This window comes from Perca fluviatilis, chromosome 13 (assembly GCF_010015445.1).
Source record: "Perca fluviatilis chromosome 13, GENO_Pfluv_1.0, whole genome shotgun sequence".
Classification (NCBI taxonomy): Eukaryota; Metazoa; Chordata; class Actinopteri; order Perciformes; family Percidae; genus Perca; species Perca fluviatilis.
This window is the reverse complement of record NC_053124.1, coordinates 21,923,634-21,942,397: the sequence shown is the minus strand read 5'-3', so window position 1 is coordinate 21,942,397 and position 18,764 is coordinate 21,923,634. Positions and strand designations below refer to the sequence as shown.

General features: G+C 38.5%; 3 protein-coding genes across 4 annotated transcripts; 1 reads left to right on the top strand and 2 right to left on the bottom strand.

The window, feature by feature from the left end:
* Window positions 1–664: 664 nt before the first annotated feature.
* Window positions 665–5,638, bottom strand: ciarta (circadian associated repressor of transcription a). 2 transcript variants are annotated; one of them, XM_039820843.1, is made up of 6 exons: window positions 5,498–5,638; window positions 3,935–4,285; window positions 3,752–3,827; window positions 3,561–3,639; window positions 3,271–3,424; window positions 665–2,773 (listed from the first exon to the last, which is right to left on the bottom strand). In XM_039820843.1, the coding sequence occupies exons 2-6, from the start codon at window positions 4,283–4,285 to the stop codon at window positions 2,399–2,401; spliced, it is 1,035 nt and encodes a 344-aa protein (XP_039676777.1). In that variant the 5' UTR covers window positions 5,498–5,638; the 3' UTR covers window positions 665–2,398. The 2 variants fall into 2 exon arrangements, with proteins under 2 accessions (XP_039676777.1, XP_039676776.1); XM_039820842.1 differs by having other exon boundaries at window positions 5,388–5,636.
* Window positions 5,639–9,791: 4,153 nt separating this feature from the next.
* On the bottom strand, window positions 9,792–10,945 carry mrps21 (mitochondrial ribosomal protein S21). The gene is made up of 2 exons (XM_039821136.1): window positions 10,802–10,945; window positions 9,792–10,307 (listed from the first exon to the last, which is right to left on the bottom strand). The coding sequence occupies exons 1-2, from the start codon at window positions 10,882–10,884 to the stop codon at window positions 10,127–10,129; spliced, it is 264 nt and encodes an 87-aa protein (XP_039677070.1). The 5' UTR covers window positions 10,885–10,945; the 3' UTR covers window positions 9,792–10,126.
* A 2,068-nt stretch (window positions 10,946–13,013) lies between these two features.
* On the top strand, window positions 13,014–17,851 carry crabp2b (cellular retinoic acid binding protein 2, b). Its single transcript, XM_039821135.1, has 5 exons — window positions 13,014–13,057; window positions 13,398–13,733; window positions 15,812–15,990; window positions 16,290–16,406; window positions 17,492–17,851. Exons 1-5 carry the CDS (start codon window positions 13,021–13,023, stop codon window positions 17,540–17,542), a joined length of 720 nt encoding a protein of 239 aa, XP_039677069.1. The 5' UTR covers window positions 13,014–13,020; the 3' UTR covers window positions 17,543–17,851.
* Window positions 17,852–18,764: the final 913 nt, after the last annotated feature.

Below are 18,764 nucleotides of genomic sequence, written 5' to 3'. Positions count from 1 at the left end.
CATTAAAAGAGACCAATCTCACACTGAGCAGGCAACGAGTATTATAATATTAACGGTCTATGGTACTAGCCAATCAGAAGGAGAGTAGGGCGGGTCATGCCTTCGCCATCCTAGGAAGACTACAATCAGCTATTACTTGGAACAGAGCTGGAAGAGGTACTCTTATCTTTTACTTTGCAAAATCTTTATTTGAAAATTAACTATAGCTGTCAAATAAATGTAGTGAAGTAAAGAGTACAATATTTCCTTCTGAAATAAAGTGGAGTACAAGTAGAAAGTAGCATAAAATGGAGAGACTCATTTTATCATATTTAATCAAAGACAGTTTTTCAAAACTGTACTTATCTGTCTCATGGTGTCTGTGTTCCACCAACACAAGTATACACTTTTAATTGTTAATAATAATAAATCAATTAACTGATAAATTAGAAATGGCTATTATATTAAAAAGAAAAATACTCAAAATAAAACTCCTGCCAACACATAACAGCTGGCAAATAAGAGCTCTGGCTGCTGCTCTGTGGGTCTGATTTCATTTAATTTCTAGGTAATATGCAGCTAACACATAACAAACTTTAAATGTTGAAGCAGGACAAATGTAATGATTTCAGACAAGCTTGGACTATCAGTGTTTTTCATTCCAGAAATCAACAAACATACTGCATTTTGATCAAACGCATCATTCATTTAATATATAAAAAAAATATGTGCATTTATCAATCAGTCACCAATAACCACAATTTAATTATAATAAACAAAGCATAAAACAAATCAAACTGAAAACAAGAAAACTGGGAAATAATAATTTTACTTTACTCTAAGTTTTTCTCCAATTCCACAAATGAAAGATGTGTAACATAGCACAGCAAAACCTGTACTAGGGTGCAACATTTTACATACCAAAACAACACTACAATACAAAATTGTTCTCCACCACATACTTACAGTTTCTATTTTAAATAACATAACTGAGGGCCAATAAAAATGACTAATTACATCTACATCTCCACAGCAGCACATTTGGTTTGCAATGATTTATGGTTACCTTTATGTCATATAAGTAAGGCTAACTGGTGACAAACCACCAAAGATGAAACCCCATTCAACATGAATATCTACATTTAAAATATGGTGGTGCAAATGGCCAAATGCTATCAAAAAATTATTTGTTTATCACAGTTCCATGATATTCTGTAATACATAATCAATAGTTAAGCTCTTTGAGTGAACAATAAAGTATTTTGTGTGAACAATAAGCCTGACAATAAGCTAAATTTAGTCTAAATAGTATCTGATTCAAGCATCCATCGATGGAGTCAACTTTTTTTTTTAAGTACCAATCCTCTTAAACAGATCTTTAATAAATAATAATTATTTGATGTTAACAAATGTGTAACACAGGATCAAATATAATATATCCGTTCTATAATATAAAAAATAGTCACTCATTTGTGTAATAAAATGTTACCTTTTCAACTCTTTCTACACAAAACAAGTTCTTTTACTGGCTAGTTACTGAAGTAGATGACATATTAACATCCAGCCAGGCATCTCATATTTCCTCAACTATCTCAATAATTATTAATCAGGCTGTGATATTTCCTGGGCAGCATTTTGCTCTTTATCTATAAGTTCAACTATATATATTCTTATTCACATCAAAACAATAATGTTACATGTGTGTGTTAAGTGTTGATAAAAAAAAAAAAATGTCTTTCACTACAAATTAACTTGCCAATTATTTCCTTGATTCATCGTTTAATTAGTTGGTCTATAAAATTTAATAAAATAGTAAAAAATGGCCATCACAAGTTCCTGTCTTATCCTCACATAAGAAGCTGGAACCAGCTTTGCATGAAAATATTTGTTTTATAATGAACAACTGACTAATGGTTTCAGCTTTAAACTATACCAGCAATGATCATCTGTCTTTCCTCACTTTCATAAAATTGATATGTTATTTCTGTTTTTCACCAGTGTTATGAAATTGTATATTGTTACTGTTTGGTCTGCGTTATCATATGAAAAAATACAAAACAGAGCACAGATTGCTTGAACGCATTACACATATAAAATATGTCCACATCTTTTTAACTTAGTAGAAGATAAAATATACAAAAAGGTGATACTTTTACAGACTGTACGGACTATATCAATGTCCTTGATATAATTGCAATAACTCTGGTGTAATCAAAAACCACACTGGGTAGTTAGGGGTTAATGAATGTCTCTGCATTTCTGCTCCTCCTCCTCCTCTTCTGGTTTTACATGCCTTGCAGCCATCACAGACTGGCTCTGTGCCTAACTTTATACTTATGTAATCAGGTCCACCCTTTGCCTTTACTCAGATTGGCATGCAGAGGCACCTCCATGTGGTAGCAAGGTGAGCTAAGGCCAGCTAAGGTGAGTCAGTTGTAGTTGTTATGATGTCACTTGAGGACACTGAGCTGTCCTGTGTAGCTGGGATTTCACAAGAGGAGGGCAGAGAAATCACAGACTGCTTCTGATTCTTATTTTCTCTCTTGCTACATAAATATAACGGCCTGCTTAAAGTGCCAGTGCTGTATGTAAACTCATGTTCAGCTGTACAGCTGCCCTCAACGGTTTCATCCTCTGGAGCTCTCGGTTTTTTAGATGATCCAGGTAGACATGTGGAAATTGTGTCAAGTGGAGTCACAGCCTGGCAGCTCCAATGTTTTCCATGTTGATAGTGCTTATTCTTGGTCGGGACTTCTCTGGAGTCATCGTTCTCTGACAAGCTCAGTTTTCTCTTCTGGAATGGAAAAGTAAAACCAAAAATAAGAACCATAGCAAACCAAGGTCTTAAAGGAAAACTGCAGTTAATTACAACCTGAGTTGAGCTTAGTTATTTGAGGTTCTAAATAAAAGCCAAGATGTAATGAACCATTATTTTAAAACAGCTATCAAAGACACAAGCCTGGAGAGTGTAATCTTGCAGACTCATCTGCTGAATATTTTTAAGCCTCTTATAATCATGCTTTAAATAGTTCCTTCAAATCTGTTACAGTAATATTGTTTTTGCGTTCTCTCTTTTTATCTTGTTATACCTTATTTTGCCTGGCTGTATATTAGAATATATTTCACATGGATGCTTGGTTCGTTTAAACAAATATGCTGTTTTATTAAAAAGATAAAGTTTAGTATTGTTATTGTAACATCTCAGTCTCATGAGGCACATTGTTTAATTATTGCATACCTGTTAAGGCACGGTCATATGGTAACATAGGTAACATCCAATATGAAGCGCACCTTAACTGGCATGTGGAGCTGGTTTTGGCGCCAGTGTGGTCGAACTCTGGGAGTGAAGGTCTTGCTCTGTATATCCGTGGACTGAAATGCCACCCGAGGGAACCATATTTTGAGCATCATCTCTATCTGCAGCAGGTTTTGGAGGTATTTCTCACTGTAGAAATACAAATGTTAAGAAACAAGCATTAATCACAATGTTGACAGTTGGGTATGGATGACAATGACAACATCCCCATTTTCACTCCTGTCATAATAATAATATTAATATTACAACTTATTGTTGGTCTTACCCCATTTCAGGCTTCTGTAGAATTCCAAGAATCCTCTGTAATCTGTCTATTGCAACACTCTGCTGGAAACTGGATAGACCTGCCACAATCAAAATATACAATCCAAATGTCAAGGCAAAAAGGCACTTTAATTACAGGATGCACTTAAACATAATATCATCAATCATGTTTGATGTTGCTCAACCACATACCTCTGTTAAACCGCCCAGTTTTTAGTCCATGGAGAAGCTCAAGCAAAGGGCCAATAAACCTCCACAAATCTGCACACTGAGATAATAAGGAGAAAGATTTAGTTTTACTACTACGGCTGCTTTGCTATTTGGTTGACAACAATACTGAAACAAAGACCTAGGAATCAGTTTAAAGTTGCTCACTTTCTGAGCGAAGGCCAGGTCTCCTGGTGTTGCTGAAGATGAGCCTAACGTGGCAGCTCCAGAAAAAGAAGCTGGGTCGAGACGCTTCGTTTCATCAGGGCAGTGTTCAGGCTGGTCGCTCTTAGACATTGAGTGCAGCTGATCTGAATGTGGTGGGAATTTAAGATAATTTCCAGAGAGTGTGATTCCTTCATCGCCTGAGAGGGACTTTCTTATTCCACTGTCTCCTTCTCCCTCAGAGAAGACGTCTGCTTCATCCTCAGTCTGCTCACTCTCACTGAAGAGAAAGCTTGAGGTGGAGGTTAGCGAGTCATAAGATGGCCATTTGGAAGAACTGCCCAATGAATTCATCTATGGAGACAGGGAGACAATAATGTCCAAACAGAACCTCGATGAGTACAACTTTTGGCACTGGACAAAATCAAACAGTTAGATTTGCAGTATTACATTATCAGTAACATACTAAAGGAAATCTGTTGATGTCTTCCAACTGCAACAATCGAAGCATTTATAAGAAATTCACGTCTGTGTGGTGACTATTCTGTTAAACATTTAGTGCAATGTGATACTGGCTAAATGAAAAGGTCACTGCTTTTTAGAAGAAATTGACACATATTCTTCATCATCATAGTACTCATTACTTACAAGTGTGCAAGTTTAAAAATTGTGTAGAGGAGGCTTTAAAGACCAGGAAAACACAAGCTATATCACTGCAAAAATATCTATTCTCATGTACAATATTGACATTACATCAGCCCCTATTAGAGTAAAGGGTGTATATAAACGTGAAGTTACTCATATCGCAGCTCGATATCCAGAAAAATAACCCAAACACAATCCTTTTTCATGCAGTACAAATTACAAATGTTACTTGTTGCCAGAAGCTGTGAGTAATGTCTACAGACTCTTCAAGTCTCAGCAAGAATATTATAATTGAGATGAGGACAACTATGCAAATCAACTCGTGTGTGTGTGTGTCGCGTTCGCGTTCAGTGTTCAGTGTTCCAATAGAAACTGGTGTTTACGTCCACTATTTGTGTAATGTGTAGCTAATATGTGGTTACCTCGTGTAACAGCTGTTGTTAAGGATTTAATGTCAAACCACATAGCTAGCAGGTTTGACATTAAACATCTTGTTTTTTAGCATGTTCGTCACCACTGGTGACGTTACAATTTTTACAGCCATGGCTAACGTTACCTGTTTACAAGATAACTCTACTTGCGAACCAGTATATTTATATATTACATATTTGCGAAAAACAGCAAACATGCATATAAACAGAATGTATCACGATTTGATCCTTAACTAATCCGAAAATTAATATTAGACGTTATGACCCAAAATGTCTTAGCTATTCTATTTAACGAACAGCAATTCATAAGTCGAGTCTGAGAAACAGCCAACTTTCTCTAAAAACAGAAAAAGGTCGGAGGGGACAATTCTTATTCTTACCTTCTATTCGGAGCAGGATTGGATTCACAAAAAAAGGTAAAAACAAAACAGCAAGAGAAGGCACGGTACGCTACTTGAACAAGTTGAACAATTTCAAATCTTGAACTAACCTCAACAAAGCTAACGACTATTATTAGCAGTTCCGCCTGTTATCCCGTTTACGTTCAGTACCACCGTGTTTCTTCTATCTGTCCTGCCCGTGTTTCGTTTATATTGGTCAGATTTCGAACCTGTTTGAAATGTACACACGAAGCACAACTGGCTCTACACGTGCTGGGTAGGTACAGAGCCACCATTGGCTGAGGAGAGGTTCGATCGTCCTCATTGGCTCAGACGCTTGGCCAATCAGCAGCATTCACAGCGCCGGTTGGCTGGTAAATGCGTAGATCGCACTACACCTCTAACGGCAGCACGTGTGGGTGGTGTGGTTGGTGAATGAGAGGAACAGCACGCGGCAACTGGCATGTGCCTAACATTTTGCTATGCAAATAAGGTCACATTTGTCCTGCATTAATAGATACAATACTTTTTTGGGAAATAACGGCGTTATCACAGGCTGGTGGTATTTGTTTATCAGAACCCACTCCTTTTTCAGTGTGGTTATGTTTTTTGTATTATGTATTATTATTTTATGTAAAGTTGTCCTCTATTTCTCTTGTAGGCTAGATATGTGCGCATACAGATACATATGCTGTGTATAAAAGATTGAACTCGGTATGAGTTTAAAACTTGTAATCTGTACGATTTAACAAAACTTAAAGAGGCCCCATAATATAAATTACCACAAAGTCATAATTTTGATAAAATGCACCTGTTAGGCTTAAAAATGATGGGACAAGCAGAAAAGCAAGGCATAAAATAGTTTTTAAAATTAATTCATGGCTGCACTTTTAAGGAATAGTGTGTACCTTCAGCTAATTGAGCCAAATGTGACTGGAGGAACTCCAGCTAGGTTCTTAAAGGGATACTTCACCAATTAGCATTAAGCTTTGTATCAGTAGAAACCCAGTAGTATTTTTGAATGACCGTGCTTCCCTCCCTCATGTCTCCCTGAGACTGGCTTTCTCTGTATTGTGGGTCTGGAAAAAAGCCTCCGATAGCGTCATCAGAGGAATTTTTGCCCAGAGGCTGTGGACTACAGCCAGCTAGTTCTGCATGTTTTCAACCGTCGTCTTTACACGAAGCTTGCCGAAGCAAGCCAAGTGTCAGCCATCTTGAAGCTTCGCTAAACAGGCTGTCTTTTCAGCAACAAACTTTTACAACAATTATGTGCATTCAAACTACCGCACATGTGTACCACCGGGATACATTGGTACAGGAGAATGTGCAGGACACTTTATTACAGACGGAATACTCGACAAACTACGCGAGCTTCGCCTGCTGCGGAGATCAGCACCTCAGCCTGCGGTGTCGCTCGATGCCGCTAGCCGATAAGGGGACATCCTCAGTGGTGAAACGCGGAACGAGGGCAGGAGAATGAGTTAGGTAGGTGGAAAGCTAACGCTAGCCGGCCACCTGTTCCATCAATCCTGCTTGCAAGTGTCTGCTCATTAGACAACAAACTGGACTACATCCAACTTCAACGAAACTCCCAACGCGAGTTCAGAGACTGCTGTGTTTTTGTTGTTGTGTAAACATGGCTGAACAACAGTGTACTGGACTATCCAGCTCCCAGGCCTGTCACCGGGTAAGACTAGTGGAGGTGGGCTGTGTTAACACAGACTGGTGCAGAAATAGGGTGCTCGTATCCAACTAACTGCTAACTGCTGGTGGAGTTTGTGACTGTTAAATGCCGACCATTCTACATCCCACGCAAATTTACGGCTGTGTTTATACTCGGTGTTTACAGCCCACCAAGCACTAATGCTAGTATGTGTTAGCTGAACTTTACGGAGCATATAATGTGTGTGCACTAAATGTAGCCTGATTCGTATGTTGTTTTTATATAATGTCGTTTTTATGTATTTTAAATGTGTAACACCAATTGAGCCACGGTTAAATGTTGTTTCGTGTATATGGTTGAAATGACAATAAAACACACTTGAGTTGAGTTGAATGCCTCACTGTCTCGTCTGTCTATGTCTGTAAACGGTAGGTGTGGCTTGGGAGTGGACTCATAAAGCAGCGAAGCAAGTGCATTCTGGGATTTGTTGTCTTTCATCCACATGAGCCAAAAACATATTTTCTGGATTTTCTAGGCCTAGAAGGCACCAATTTCTAAAAAACAACTCACGTTTCTACTACATAAGTGACCCAATTTAAAGATATATTCATCTTTCCAACGGTGAAATATCCCTTTAATTGTTTATGTTGAGGTGACTGCAGATAAGACAGACAAGATTATGGAATGTGGCATCATAGGCCTATTAGAGCCAGAGACAGAAAGCTTGTGATGCAGTCTTACATAGTTACATAATAAGATTGCTTTATGCTAAAGTGTGAATCACTTATTTCAATGATTGCAAAAATAGGATGCTGTTACCTGCAGGAGGCTGTGGTAACTACTTGATTAGTTGACAAGGCTGTTTACAACCACCTTTATGATAATTGTCATAATAATAATGATGAAGATGATGATAATTAGTATTATTAGTTTAGGGAACAAATAACAGGCACTGGAGGTATTGCAGAGCTCTTGGTATAAAAACTGGCTTGATGCATGCTCCTGAAGAATGCATAGGGACATTTAGTTTCAGATTTTCTGTTTGCAAAATTGATAGTCACCATGCAAACAGCATTGTCCAACACTACCAGGTGGTATAGAAACCATGCTTATAGTGGCAAATACCAACAGCTCTCTATGTAAACACAGAAACAGCTGAAGGCGGTCCTACCATGGACATGTCTTCTGCTGTCAGACAGCTTTTGCAGTGGGAATTTGGCTACAAAAAAGTACAAGCAAGTTTGGTTGAAGATATTGCTGCAAATAATATCTGTAAGGAAATAAAATGGATTCGCTAATTATTATAAAGCAATGCAGCATAGGCACATATATCCCTTTTACCTTTTTTTTTTCCTTCTTTTACATTTTAGTCTAAATTGGCTCTTCACACATTCAGAGAACAAGTAAGGAACACTTCTGACTGTCGAGGTTATTAGCTATTGGTATCATATAAATTAGAAATTACAGTATTACAATTAAGCATGAGCAGCTGCCAATATGTTGGATATGTATAGGGAGGACAGAGAACTGCTGGATATTTAAAGAAGTGACATGTTTGCAATTTTTTCCAACCTGTGGTCATTTGCAAGTGGCAGTGTGTTTTGACTGTGCATGTTGGGTAGGGGCCAACAAAAACATTTGCACATTTCACAATCACATTATTGCACACTGACTGACAATGGCTGCACAACCTATGTATGTTACAGACCATGCAAGTGAAGCAGACTTAACACCTTGCATAACTCCTTTGCTTATAAAAAACTGTTGGATTACAAATGCCACTAATATTAACAAACCGCATGAACAATCCAATTACCTGATTGATTTCATATATGAAAAGCTTCTAGTTCTTAAAAGGGTCAAAAAACATATTTTCATACATGTATTCATTCAATTCATTGACATGTGTCTCTGCCATGACAATAGGCTGGAAAGCTTTGAAAGAAAGTTTTGCTGTGGAACTCACAACATGGAAAATTACATTTTAAAAATCACTGACTAACTACTTCACAGAACACAGTTTTTCGTAGGGACTTCGTCAAAAAGTATTTTTCAATGAAAACTGCTCACAGTGAGGTGTGTGGATTATCCACATTAACAAGAACAATTTTTCTGGAAAGACATTACTGTTGACATGTTTAACCACGAGACATAGAAGAGAAATTTTAAGAGGTAACTCTTAAAATTAACTCTTTAAGAGGTATCAGAGACAACAGTTTCTCTCAGTGTAATAACTATAGGTAATCTATTGTACTGCTCTCTTCAGTCCTTAATGCCATTCACTGAAGCCACAGTACAGGAAATCAACATGACCTGGTAACCTCTAAAGACAAGTGTGCCTGGTGCAACTGTTTAACTTTCCCTGTGGAGTGAGAGCAAGTGCAAACATTAAAAGGTCCCTGTGGTGAAAGCTCAGAGCCTGACAGATGTATGTGGCCGATGTGTCTCGCTTATGGGAGTTTGCGGAAGTTGGCCGGCATCATTCAGCGGACATCAACGTCACACTGTGCAGTAGCGACCTTGAATTAAGTAACAGTGGGATGCTGCTGAGCTGAGAAGAACCCATTCCCACAAAAACACCCCCTGCATTGTTTGAGTTTCCTCCAGCAAATTAGGTCACATCCAACTACTTCCAAAGCTTTTAGGTCGGCGAAATATCACTTTATGGTGTATACTAGTAGTAGATACCGATTTTGTTGTTTAAATATAAGTTTAACTTTGAAAAATACTTGTTCACCAACTTAAGATTTTCAGAACATTTCACACATTTATTAGCTTTTTCATTAGCAAGATTGTGTGGGAAGATTCAAAACACAAAATGTCATCAAACAAGAGTTCATTAACCTGCTCATTACAACTAAGAGTAAGTACAGGCACTCCCCAACCATGCCAAATTTTGAAGAGAAAATAGACAAATGTCTACTTCCTTTTACTGTTAAACAATAAAAGCAACTTTATTTCCCAAGTCCATTGAGATGTGATAGTGACACTGTGTTGGTCTTGATTGCTTCTTCCACTTTGCTGGCCCCCGTCTAAACAAATCCATAGATAACGTCCTGTTTCATCACACATTTCATTAGCAGCCGAGCCAGGGATCTTCTTTGTTTGTCCTGGAGATGAAGGCAATTTTTCTGGCCATTTCCGTGTGGTAGATCCGCCTGCAGTTCTCAAAGTTCTTCCGCTGTCGCTCTCGGCAGGGCTTCTCAAAGTAGCGCTTGCGCTTCACTGTTTCAATAACCCCATCCTGAGTCAAGAGCCTGGAGTATGTAGAGAAAACGTGTGAATAGCTGACCCTTGGGGTTGCATTCAAGACACTCTTTTCAACAGGTAAATGAAAATAGCAATACAAGAGACAAAGGCTAACCACTTAAAATAGAAAGTAACAGTAGTGCAGCAGAAACCATTTATAACTTAGCTAAGGTCTTCATATAATGCAATTCTTCTTCAGCCAAACACACAATTAGGTTATTGCACTTGAAAAAAGTAATAGTGATTATGTTGCTTCGGACTTTAAACCATTTTAATGTATTGTTAACGTTATTTGGTCTATCTCTGTATGTATCTAACGAAATCCCTAAAACCATCTAGGCATCATAATTAGCGTTTAGCTACTAGCTCTATGTAGGCTAAGCAGCAGACCACTGCGCAGCCGCAGCATTGTGACATTGAACGGAAGGATAACGTTAGCTTGTCGTCCCCTAGATAACAGCAACCTTTGTAATATAATCTATCTTTAAAACATTAGTTTGACCTGTTTAAAGTCTTGTACGCCGCATCAACGTTGCTATCTTGGACCATCACTGTCCGTGCAATGAAGCGAAGGTGCCTCGACATGATGAGACCGGTGCTTGCTTAATCGCCAACCGGCTGGAAACACGTAACTACTACAAGAGGTTCCGGATACAAGAAACCACATAAATCACCACTAGGTGACGCTTTACTCTTATCTCGTAAATGGGAATATTTTTCCAAATATATTTGTTGTAACATGTTCATTTATCAATGCTACTTATAGATGTGGTGTTTGGTTTTTATGATGTCTGCAAACCACATAAAATAAATTTATAAAAATGTAATATAGCTAGGCCTGCATAAAAGTACATTTTAGACAGAAAACATAACTTTACATTATTAAAAAAGGTATTCTCCTAAACAAATGAATAAATAAATAAGTGAATACCCAGAAAGACAAACAAACATCTAGGTCTCTACAGCACAGGGCGCCCAACAGCAGTTATCATAGATTATATAAAGGGAGATTGCTTTCAGGGGAATCATAGATTAATGAAACTACATGTGTTGTTATAGCAACAGGGACAGCAGCGTCCAGTGTTATCCTTTCATCAGGGCCATTCTCCTCTACTTCTTCTCATCCCTGAGCTCCTGTGTGTTCTCAGTCTGAGGTCACCCAGCAGTGAATGCTGGCCTGGCTGGTATGTGCATTAAAAAGTGCTTTTATATTTCCTTTCTTTGTATAAAATTCCAGATGAGGTTATATCCCATGTTACTGTAACTCTATAGGGTACAGTAGCTGCATGGTGCCACAGGGTGGAATGCTTGAGACTGATAACATCATGACTCCTTTTGTTGGGTGAATGCACTGCATCATGTTTCCAAAGGCATCCCTTCTGATCCAGACCTGATGAAATATTCTTGGCAGTGTGTAAGCGCATGCTTGAGAGAAAGAAAGAACAGAAAGTCTATAACCTAAACAAAATTAAGTTTGCACTGAGAGGCTCTGCCAATAAGTTTTATTGCACAAACGGGCTGCTATTGTCAAACAGGCCTACATCTCTCTGACAGTAGGCCTCCTTGAAGGTTTTTTAGTTGAAGATTAACTGACATTGTTACATTCACCATTTTGTCAGATGTGACCAAGCAAGTAGGCCTACTGACAATCTTTATCCTCTGAGTGCCCTTGTTGTACTGTTGTTTGTAATTGGAGATATATCAGTTTATTGCAAACCTAGCTAGCCTTTCTACCTGCCCGAAGCTAATGTGTTGCTAACTAACATGGTAGGCTATAACTGCTAATTTACCATTTGATTAACTGTTATGTAACTCTTTTTACTTTTGTGGATGTATGTTTACTACTGTAAACATACTGTACTTCCTGTGATACTTTGAAAGCTATTCTATCGACCTACTTGTTACAAATATTTTTTTCTAGCTTATTTATCTTACTTAGGCTATTTCTTTGTAACCTCTCGTTGAGTGTGTTGTGTTTATACTGCTCTAACTCTTTCACAATAGCTCAAGGTCTTCAACACAGCTGTGTTTAGCTCGCTGCAGGGCAGAAGAATATTTTTTTATTTGACACCTACCTTTACACACATTCTTCTGTTTCCTTGTTTCTTTTTATTATTATTTTTCCACATTTGAATCATATATCATATGCCCTGAATGTACTCTCTGCTTTGTCACCATCATGGCCAAACATGAAATACCAATTAGGTCAATTTGGACTTGAATGTACATTTAAATGTCAGAGAAACAGAAGGGATGGTTATTTTTTAATCAGCCAATTAACAATGTCAGTAACTTTGATCCAATTTGAATTCAACCCAATTCAGCTTGACTTTTTTACATTAACACATCAAAAACATAATGTCAAATACTATCATAATTTGCATGTGTTAGTGCTGCTATAGTATAATTATTGTATCATAGAAATAAACAAAACTACCTAGATATAAATGACTCAGGTATGTCAGAATTGAAGGATTTAAGCAGCTGGATGTATTCTTGTATATGTTGACATTTGTTGTCTTAAGTCTCTGTTTGTTTACAAAAATAACATATAGCCCTGAAAATATGTAACCCACCCTGTCCAGTTCAGATGAAGACAGGATGAGATGTGTTGTTGGGTAAATAAAACTGATAGCCTATAGCATGTGCCCATTGGTTATAATGAATTAGACTGATGTGTCTCCTCTCTTTTATATTTTAATTGTACTTTTTAGAGTGAAAATGCTGATGGCACCTTCCTGGATGGTTGCCTCCAGCTGTAAGTCTTATCTTTTTGCTCTTTCATTACCAGCTTTACCACCCCCAACTCTGGAGCTGAACACATTAAACCTTATATCTGATTTCACATTCCAGAGCTTAGAAAACTTAACACATGACTTCAGGTTGTGGGTGTTTTTTTTAGAATAAAAAATTTCATCAATTTTCTCTATTCATTGTATTTAGGCTACGTAGGCCCTACCACTTATTTTCTGGACTTCTTGTCAAATAGGCTAATTGGGGCTAACGTGTCACCAACTTTACACAAATTACAATTAACACTTAAATTCGAGTCGGCTGCCCATCGACATCAAAGGACTTACTGGAAGTGCATTTTCCAGCTCGTATCCAAATCTTTCACCATACTGACAGAGGTGGAGGGTACAGTCAGAATCAGGGGGAAAGTCCCACCCTGCCACCGGCCTCTGTATTGGCTGGACCCGCATCAGATCCAGGCGAGCTGTCAGCCAATCAATGGAAGCGCAGATTCAGGCAGCGGAGACGGCTTTCCAAACCGGTTAACGGAGAGGAACAGACAGACCACGAACCGGAGAGTCTGCAGTCTACGATCTATTCTACCTGCAAAAGAATGGAAATGGAGAAGAAAACCCCAGATTTCTCAGGAAAATGGAAAATGAAAAGTTCCGAAAATTTCGAGGGACTTTTGAAAGAACTTGGTGAGTAGGCTAATGCATTTGATGCATTTTATAGGTTATGCATTGATAGATTATTTATTTAATTTGCTTAAAATGCCCAGTAAAGTTGATTATCTAAAGTTTTCCAACACAAGACAGGGTTGCATATGCATGCATTTTTTCCCCAACCTTCTTCTTCTAACTCTTCAGATGAAAATGCTTTACATGCACATTTAAAACGTTGATGCCAGTTTACAGTCAAGCAGCATTGTTATCTGGTTTATCATCAATCATTCAGCTCTATTGTTAAAATGCAAAAAAAGAAAAGGGAAAGGGAAGCGTCTACTGCGCAATGACCTGTCAATCATGTTGTCAGTGGCATTATCTATTGGAAATCCAGTTGGCTTAGAGGTCAACAGAGAACCAAAGTGGTTTGAAGTGGCTCTCTGTGGTAACATTTTGCTCTTGCCCTGCTAATCTGTGTTCATGGAAATATTGGTATTTTTAAGCTAAACGAGACTGTATGGACTCCAGTTAAAAGAGAGTAGTAGAGAGAGAGGTCAGGTGAGGGCCAGCCAGTGGCATCCAATTAAAATCTGAAGACAAATAGCCTGTGGAGGAATGGACTCATCTAAAGCAGGGTCCTCCTCATACGGTTGTAATTAGATCCAGTGTAAACGGAACTAAGCCTTGACATGGGCCCCAGCAGCCAGCCGGATCTGAGACTGACTTTCCTTCACTGCCCTGGGCCTCACTGACCCAATCTAGGGCTGTGTGTGTGTGTGTGTGTGTGTGTGTGTGTGTGTGTGTGTGTGTGTGTGTGTGTGTGTGTGTGTGTGTGTGTGTGTGTGTGTGTGTGTGTGTGTGTGTGTGTGTCTGTGTGTGTGTGTTCCAACAGAAACTACGTCCACTATTTACTGTGATTACCTTGTGTAATCTCAACAGCAATAGCAAACATTGCACCTGCTAGCTATGTGGTTTGACATTAAACGTCTTGTTTTTTTGCATGTTCGTCAACCACGTGATCCCTTGGGCCCATGGGCCTGTGCCTGATCAGGGCCTCTATTTGAAGTGACTTAACATTTCTTGTTGGATGGTCAATCAAATGAGACACGAAATGACACAAAGTAGCCACAAAGAGATGTAAAACGACCACAAAGAAACCTCTTTGAGACTGTGAAATGATGGCTGTCATTAGCCTATAATTATCCCCTGTTCGGGATAAGGCTCGAACTATGGGGGTTAACAAGCATTATACCAGCTTCAATGGGGTTTTGAGTTGAGTGAATAATGACCGAATTTTAATTCCGGGCTGAATTATGTCTTGAACAATTTCACAGTAATTAGTGCTTTAAAGGACCATATCAGTGGTTTTGCATGTCAGGTCACATATGCTTTACATTACTGGCAACCATTTTCTGAAGCATACTAAAAATTATTACATTCATTTTCTTGTTTTTAGTTCATTTAGTACAGAAAAAAAGTCAGCATGCAGTGACATAAAACTGAGAAATTAATCACAATGAACATTTCACTGCCTTGTTTTTCTTTACATCAAAGTTATGTTATTATTGTGTGGCAATGCAGCAGCATGCACAGACTTTTGAAAATGTTTAGGTTGCCAAAAAGCATTGCATTTATGTTGTGTGAAAATCAAACTGAGAAGACAAATGATAAGCAAACACGACATTGTGAAAAGGATTACATGAATTTGGTTGTTACTTGTGTTATAAAGGCTGCTTTGCGGCTTTTGACTCTCAATTATCAGATGACATAGTTTCAAGGACCACCAAGCAAGGAAAAAATTTCAAAACATTCCCTGCTCACAGCTGCATTACCACACAGCAATAATGTAACATTGTCCCAAAAAAGGTGCTTAAAGATTCACTTTGATGGATTACCTAAAGATTGATTTTCGTGCTGTACTGAATGAACTGTGCTGCTTAGAAGGTAAGAAATCAGAGTAAAAACTTATAATATGCTATGGATAAAGTGTGGTTGTTTAGGCCATAAACATTTTATATTCAGCATCACCTGTGTTGTTTATATTCATAAACAACACAGGTGATGCTTTCACCACAGTTACCAGTTAGATATTAGTCCTGTTTGTGTGTGAACAGGTGTAAATGTGTTCCTGAGGAAGATTGCAGCGACAGCAGCCTCCAGCCCTGCAGTGGAAATCACCCAGCAGGATGAGAGTCTGTCCATCAAAACATCCACCAGCGTCCGTACCACCCATGTCTCCTTCACCGTGGGTCAGTCCTTCAATGAGACTACAGTGGATGGACGTCCCTGCACGGTATGCCATGTAACATTCCTTTATAATGCCATTGCATGCATTCCAGATTTTAGCCAAGAACAACATAACTAGCACAGAAGAAACATATGGAAATCATTTCAGTGCAACTCCAGAATCCTGGTTATAATTCATGGATCTGTTCTTCATCTGTTCATGCTGAGTGAAGGACATTGTTTCTAACAGGCCATAAAAAGGTTCTGAAATTCAGTGATTGGCACACTGGTCCCCAGTTAAGACGAAACCCAAGCTTTGCAAAGCACTTATATGATTCATATTGTTCTTCTTATGAATCCCTGCAGAGTTTTCCTAAGTGGGAAACAGACAGCAAGATCAGCTGTGAACAGACTTTACAGAAAGGTGATGGTCCCAAGACAATGTGGACCCGAGAGCTGACCAACGATGGAGAACTGATACTGGTAAACATTTACAGCACCAATACACATCTTTATAGACAGATAGTGTGTCAGATTTAAAAATAAAACACTGAAATTAAAAGGAGTGAATCTGAGAGCTTTACAGAAAAGAAGTTACCACCCTTCATAAAGGGTTCGGCTAAGAAATAATTTACTTATGTTTTATATAGATCATTTTTAAGCCATAAATAAGCTCAACTTTTAGGTTGCCAGGTAAAATACATCTACAGTCATGCTAGCAGCTCTGTGATGCTGATTTAAATGATACTACAAGGCTAGCAGTTGGGATAGCCATCTTGGAATAACGCAGGAACACTCCCAGGTCAAACTAATGGAAGTTTTCCCTCCTTTTTTTCCTTAGTTGCAACTTATAAACCCTTTAACCCTTGTGTGGTGTTCATATTTTTGTAACACAGCCAATGTTCCCGGGTCTGGTGGACCCACCACATTATTAGGCTTTTAAATCAATACAGCCATAACAATTTACGTAGAAATACTTAATAAATGTTTACTTTAGCTCAATTACCAATGATATATACATCATTTATAGTTCAAATTTGCCATTTACCCCTGTGAGATCACATTTATGATCATATGATCATTTTCATTTTTTGTGAGAAAACAAGGAAATTCAATCATAGAAAAGGTAAAAAAAATAGAAACAAGATTTTTTTTATCATTATTGGTGCTTATTAATCAGAACAGGTGAAAGTGTTTGAAATGTAACAATTTGGTAACTTTGTGTGGGAATAGCAGGTGCAGAAAGACAACATAGTTTCATAGCACCGTCATTTAAATACACCCGGGTCCAGTAGACCAGAACACCTCATATGTAATAGTTATGTGTAGGGGGGGGAGGGGGGTGTACCATGTGCAGTTATTGAAAATAAGTAATTTTTTATGTTCTTCACAGAAAATGAGCCAAGGCCAATGAGTTTGAGTTAGAAGAAATAATACATTTTTCTTTTAGCAAACATTGAAAATGGGTCCCACAGACCCGAACACCACACAAGGGTTAATATGTGTGCTCTATTAGTAAGTGGTATCAAAAGTTTAAACTCTGCCCTTTTGTTGCTGTTTTCTTTCAGACAATGACTGCAGGGGATGTTGTCTGCACCAGAGTTTATGAGAGGGAATGAGGAAATGTGTTCAAGACATGTCATACAATACCCCTGTTTTATGCCTCATGCATGGTTTACATTTACTCGCCTTGTTTTCTCCTTCTTCGTCCTCCTCCTCCCAGCCAGTCAGATGTTGGTCACAGCTCAAACAGTGCACTGTGTACAAAAGGCTTCAGTTTACATGAATGTATGTTGGCACAGTAGTTGCTTTTATAACACCAGAGCTGAACTTGCTCTTTATGTATCATATAGAAATGTCACACATTCCTTTTCTAAAAGCTGTTTCTAAATCCTTTTTCAACATGTTAATAAACTGTTTTATATGAATTTACTGTTTGACGATTCCTTTTCAAACACTCATTTTTTATGTTGCCTCCTCACCGTACCTCCCATTCCCTCGTCGTCCGTCTGCATATCACTTTCATCACTGTCTGTCTTTCATATTCTCCTGATTATTCCACACCCTCTCCCCCCTCCATCTTTCCATTTGCAATTGAGTACCTTGTCCTCTGTGTGCTCTTTTGTCATCATAGCTCACTCAATTATTTTAAAAACTCCCAAAGACAATTCATATTTTATGAACTCCGCTTTGAGGGACATTTGGCAAAGATGAGAGGGAAACGGGGAGTGGAAAGGAAAATGAGTGAGGGAAAGAGAGAGAGTGGTCATGAGAAAGTTATTTCATATCATCAGGAGAGGTTGTACTTTGTATGTTCCACTCTCCAGCTTACAGAATGAGATCAATATAAAATTCCCCCAGCCCTTTTGCTTTGGCTTTGCACCCAGGTACAAAGTGTTAAGTGGCTTCCTCTTACTATGTGCAAAGAGATTTCCAGCTGCTCCCTTGAAAACCTACTTTTCAACATAATGGATGCAAACAAAATATTCAAACTTGAAATGTGAAGAGTACCATTAGCTGAAAATGATGTTCAGAGTCCCTAAAATCTTTCTTTGACTCAACTAAAACGCACCTGTGTGACTAAGTCTGAGGCTGACTTCACTTTGCTGTGAAAAATTTACCTTCAGGGTGTCTCAGGCACTTCCTGAGGAGAGTACTGCTAGGGTTCACAGGCTGTGATGTTTTTTCCAGGTTTTCAAACAGCGTGAAGACAAGCGCCCCTCTGAAGTGCTTCCCAGTTTATACATTGTGCTGAGCATGCAGCGGGAGGACTGAGGCCTCCTTTGGGATGAATGTTCTCAATAACCTCTGTGGGTATATGTGTGTGTGTCTGGAGGATGA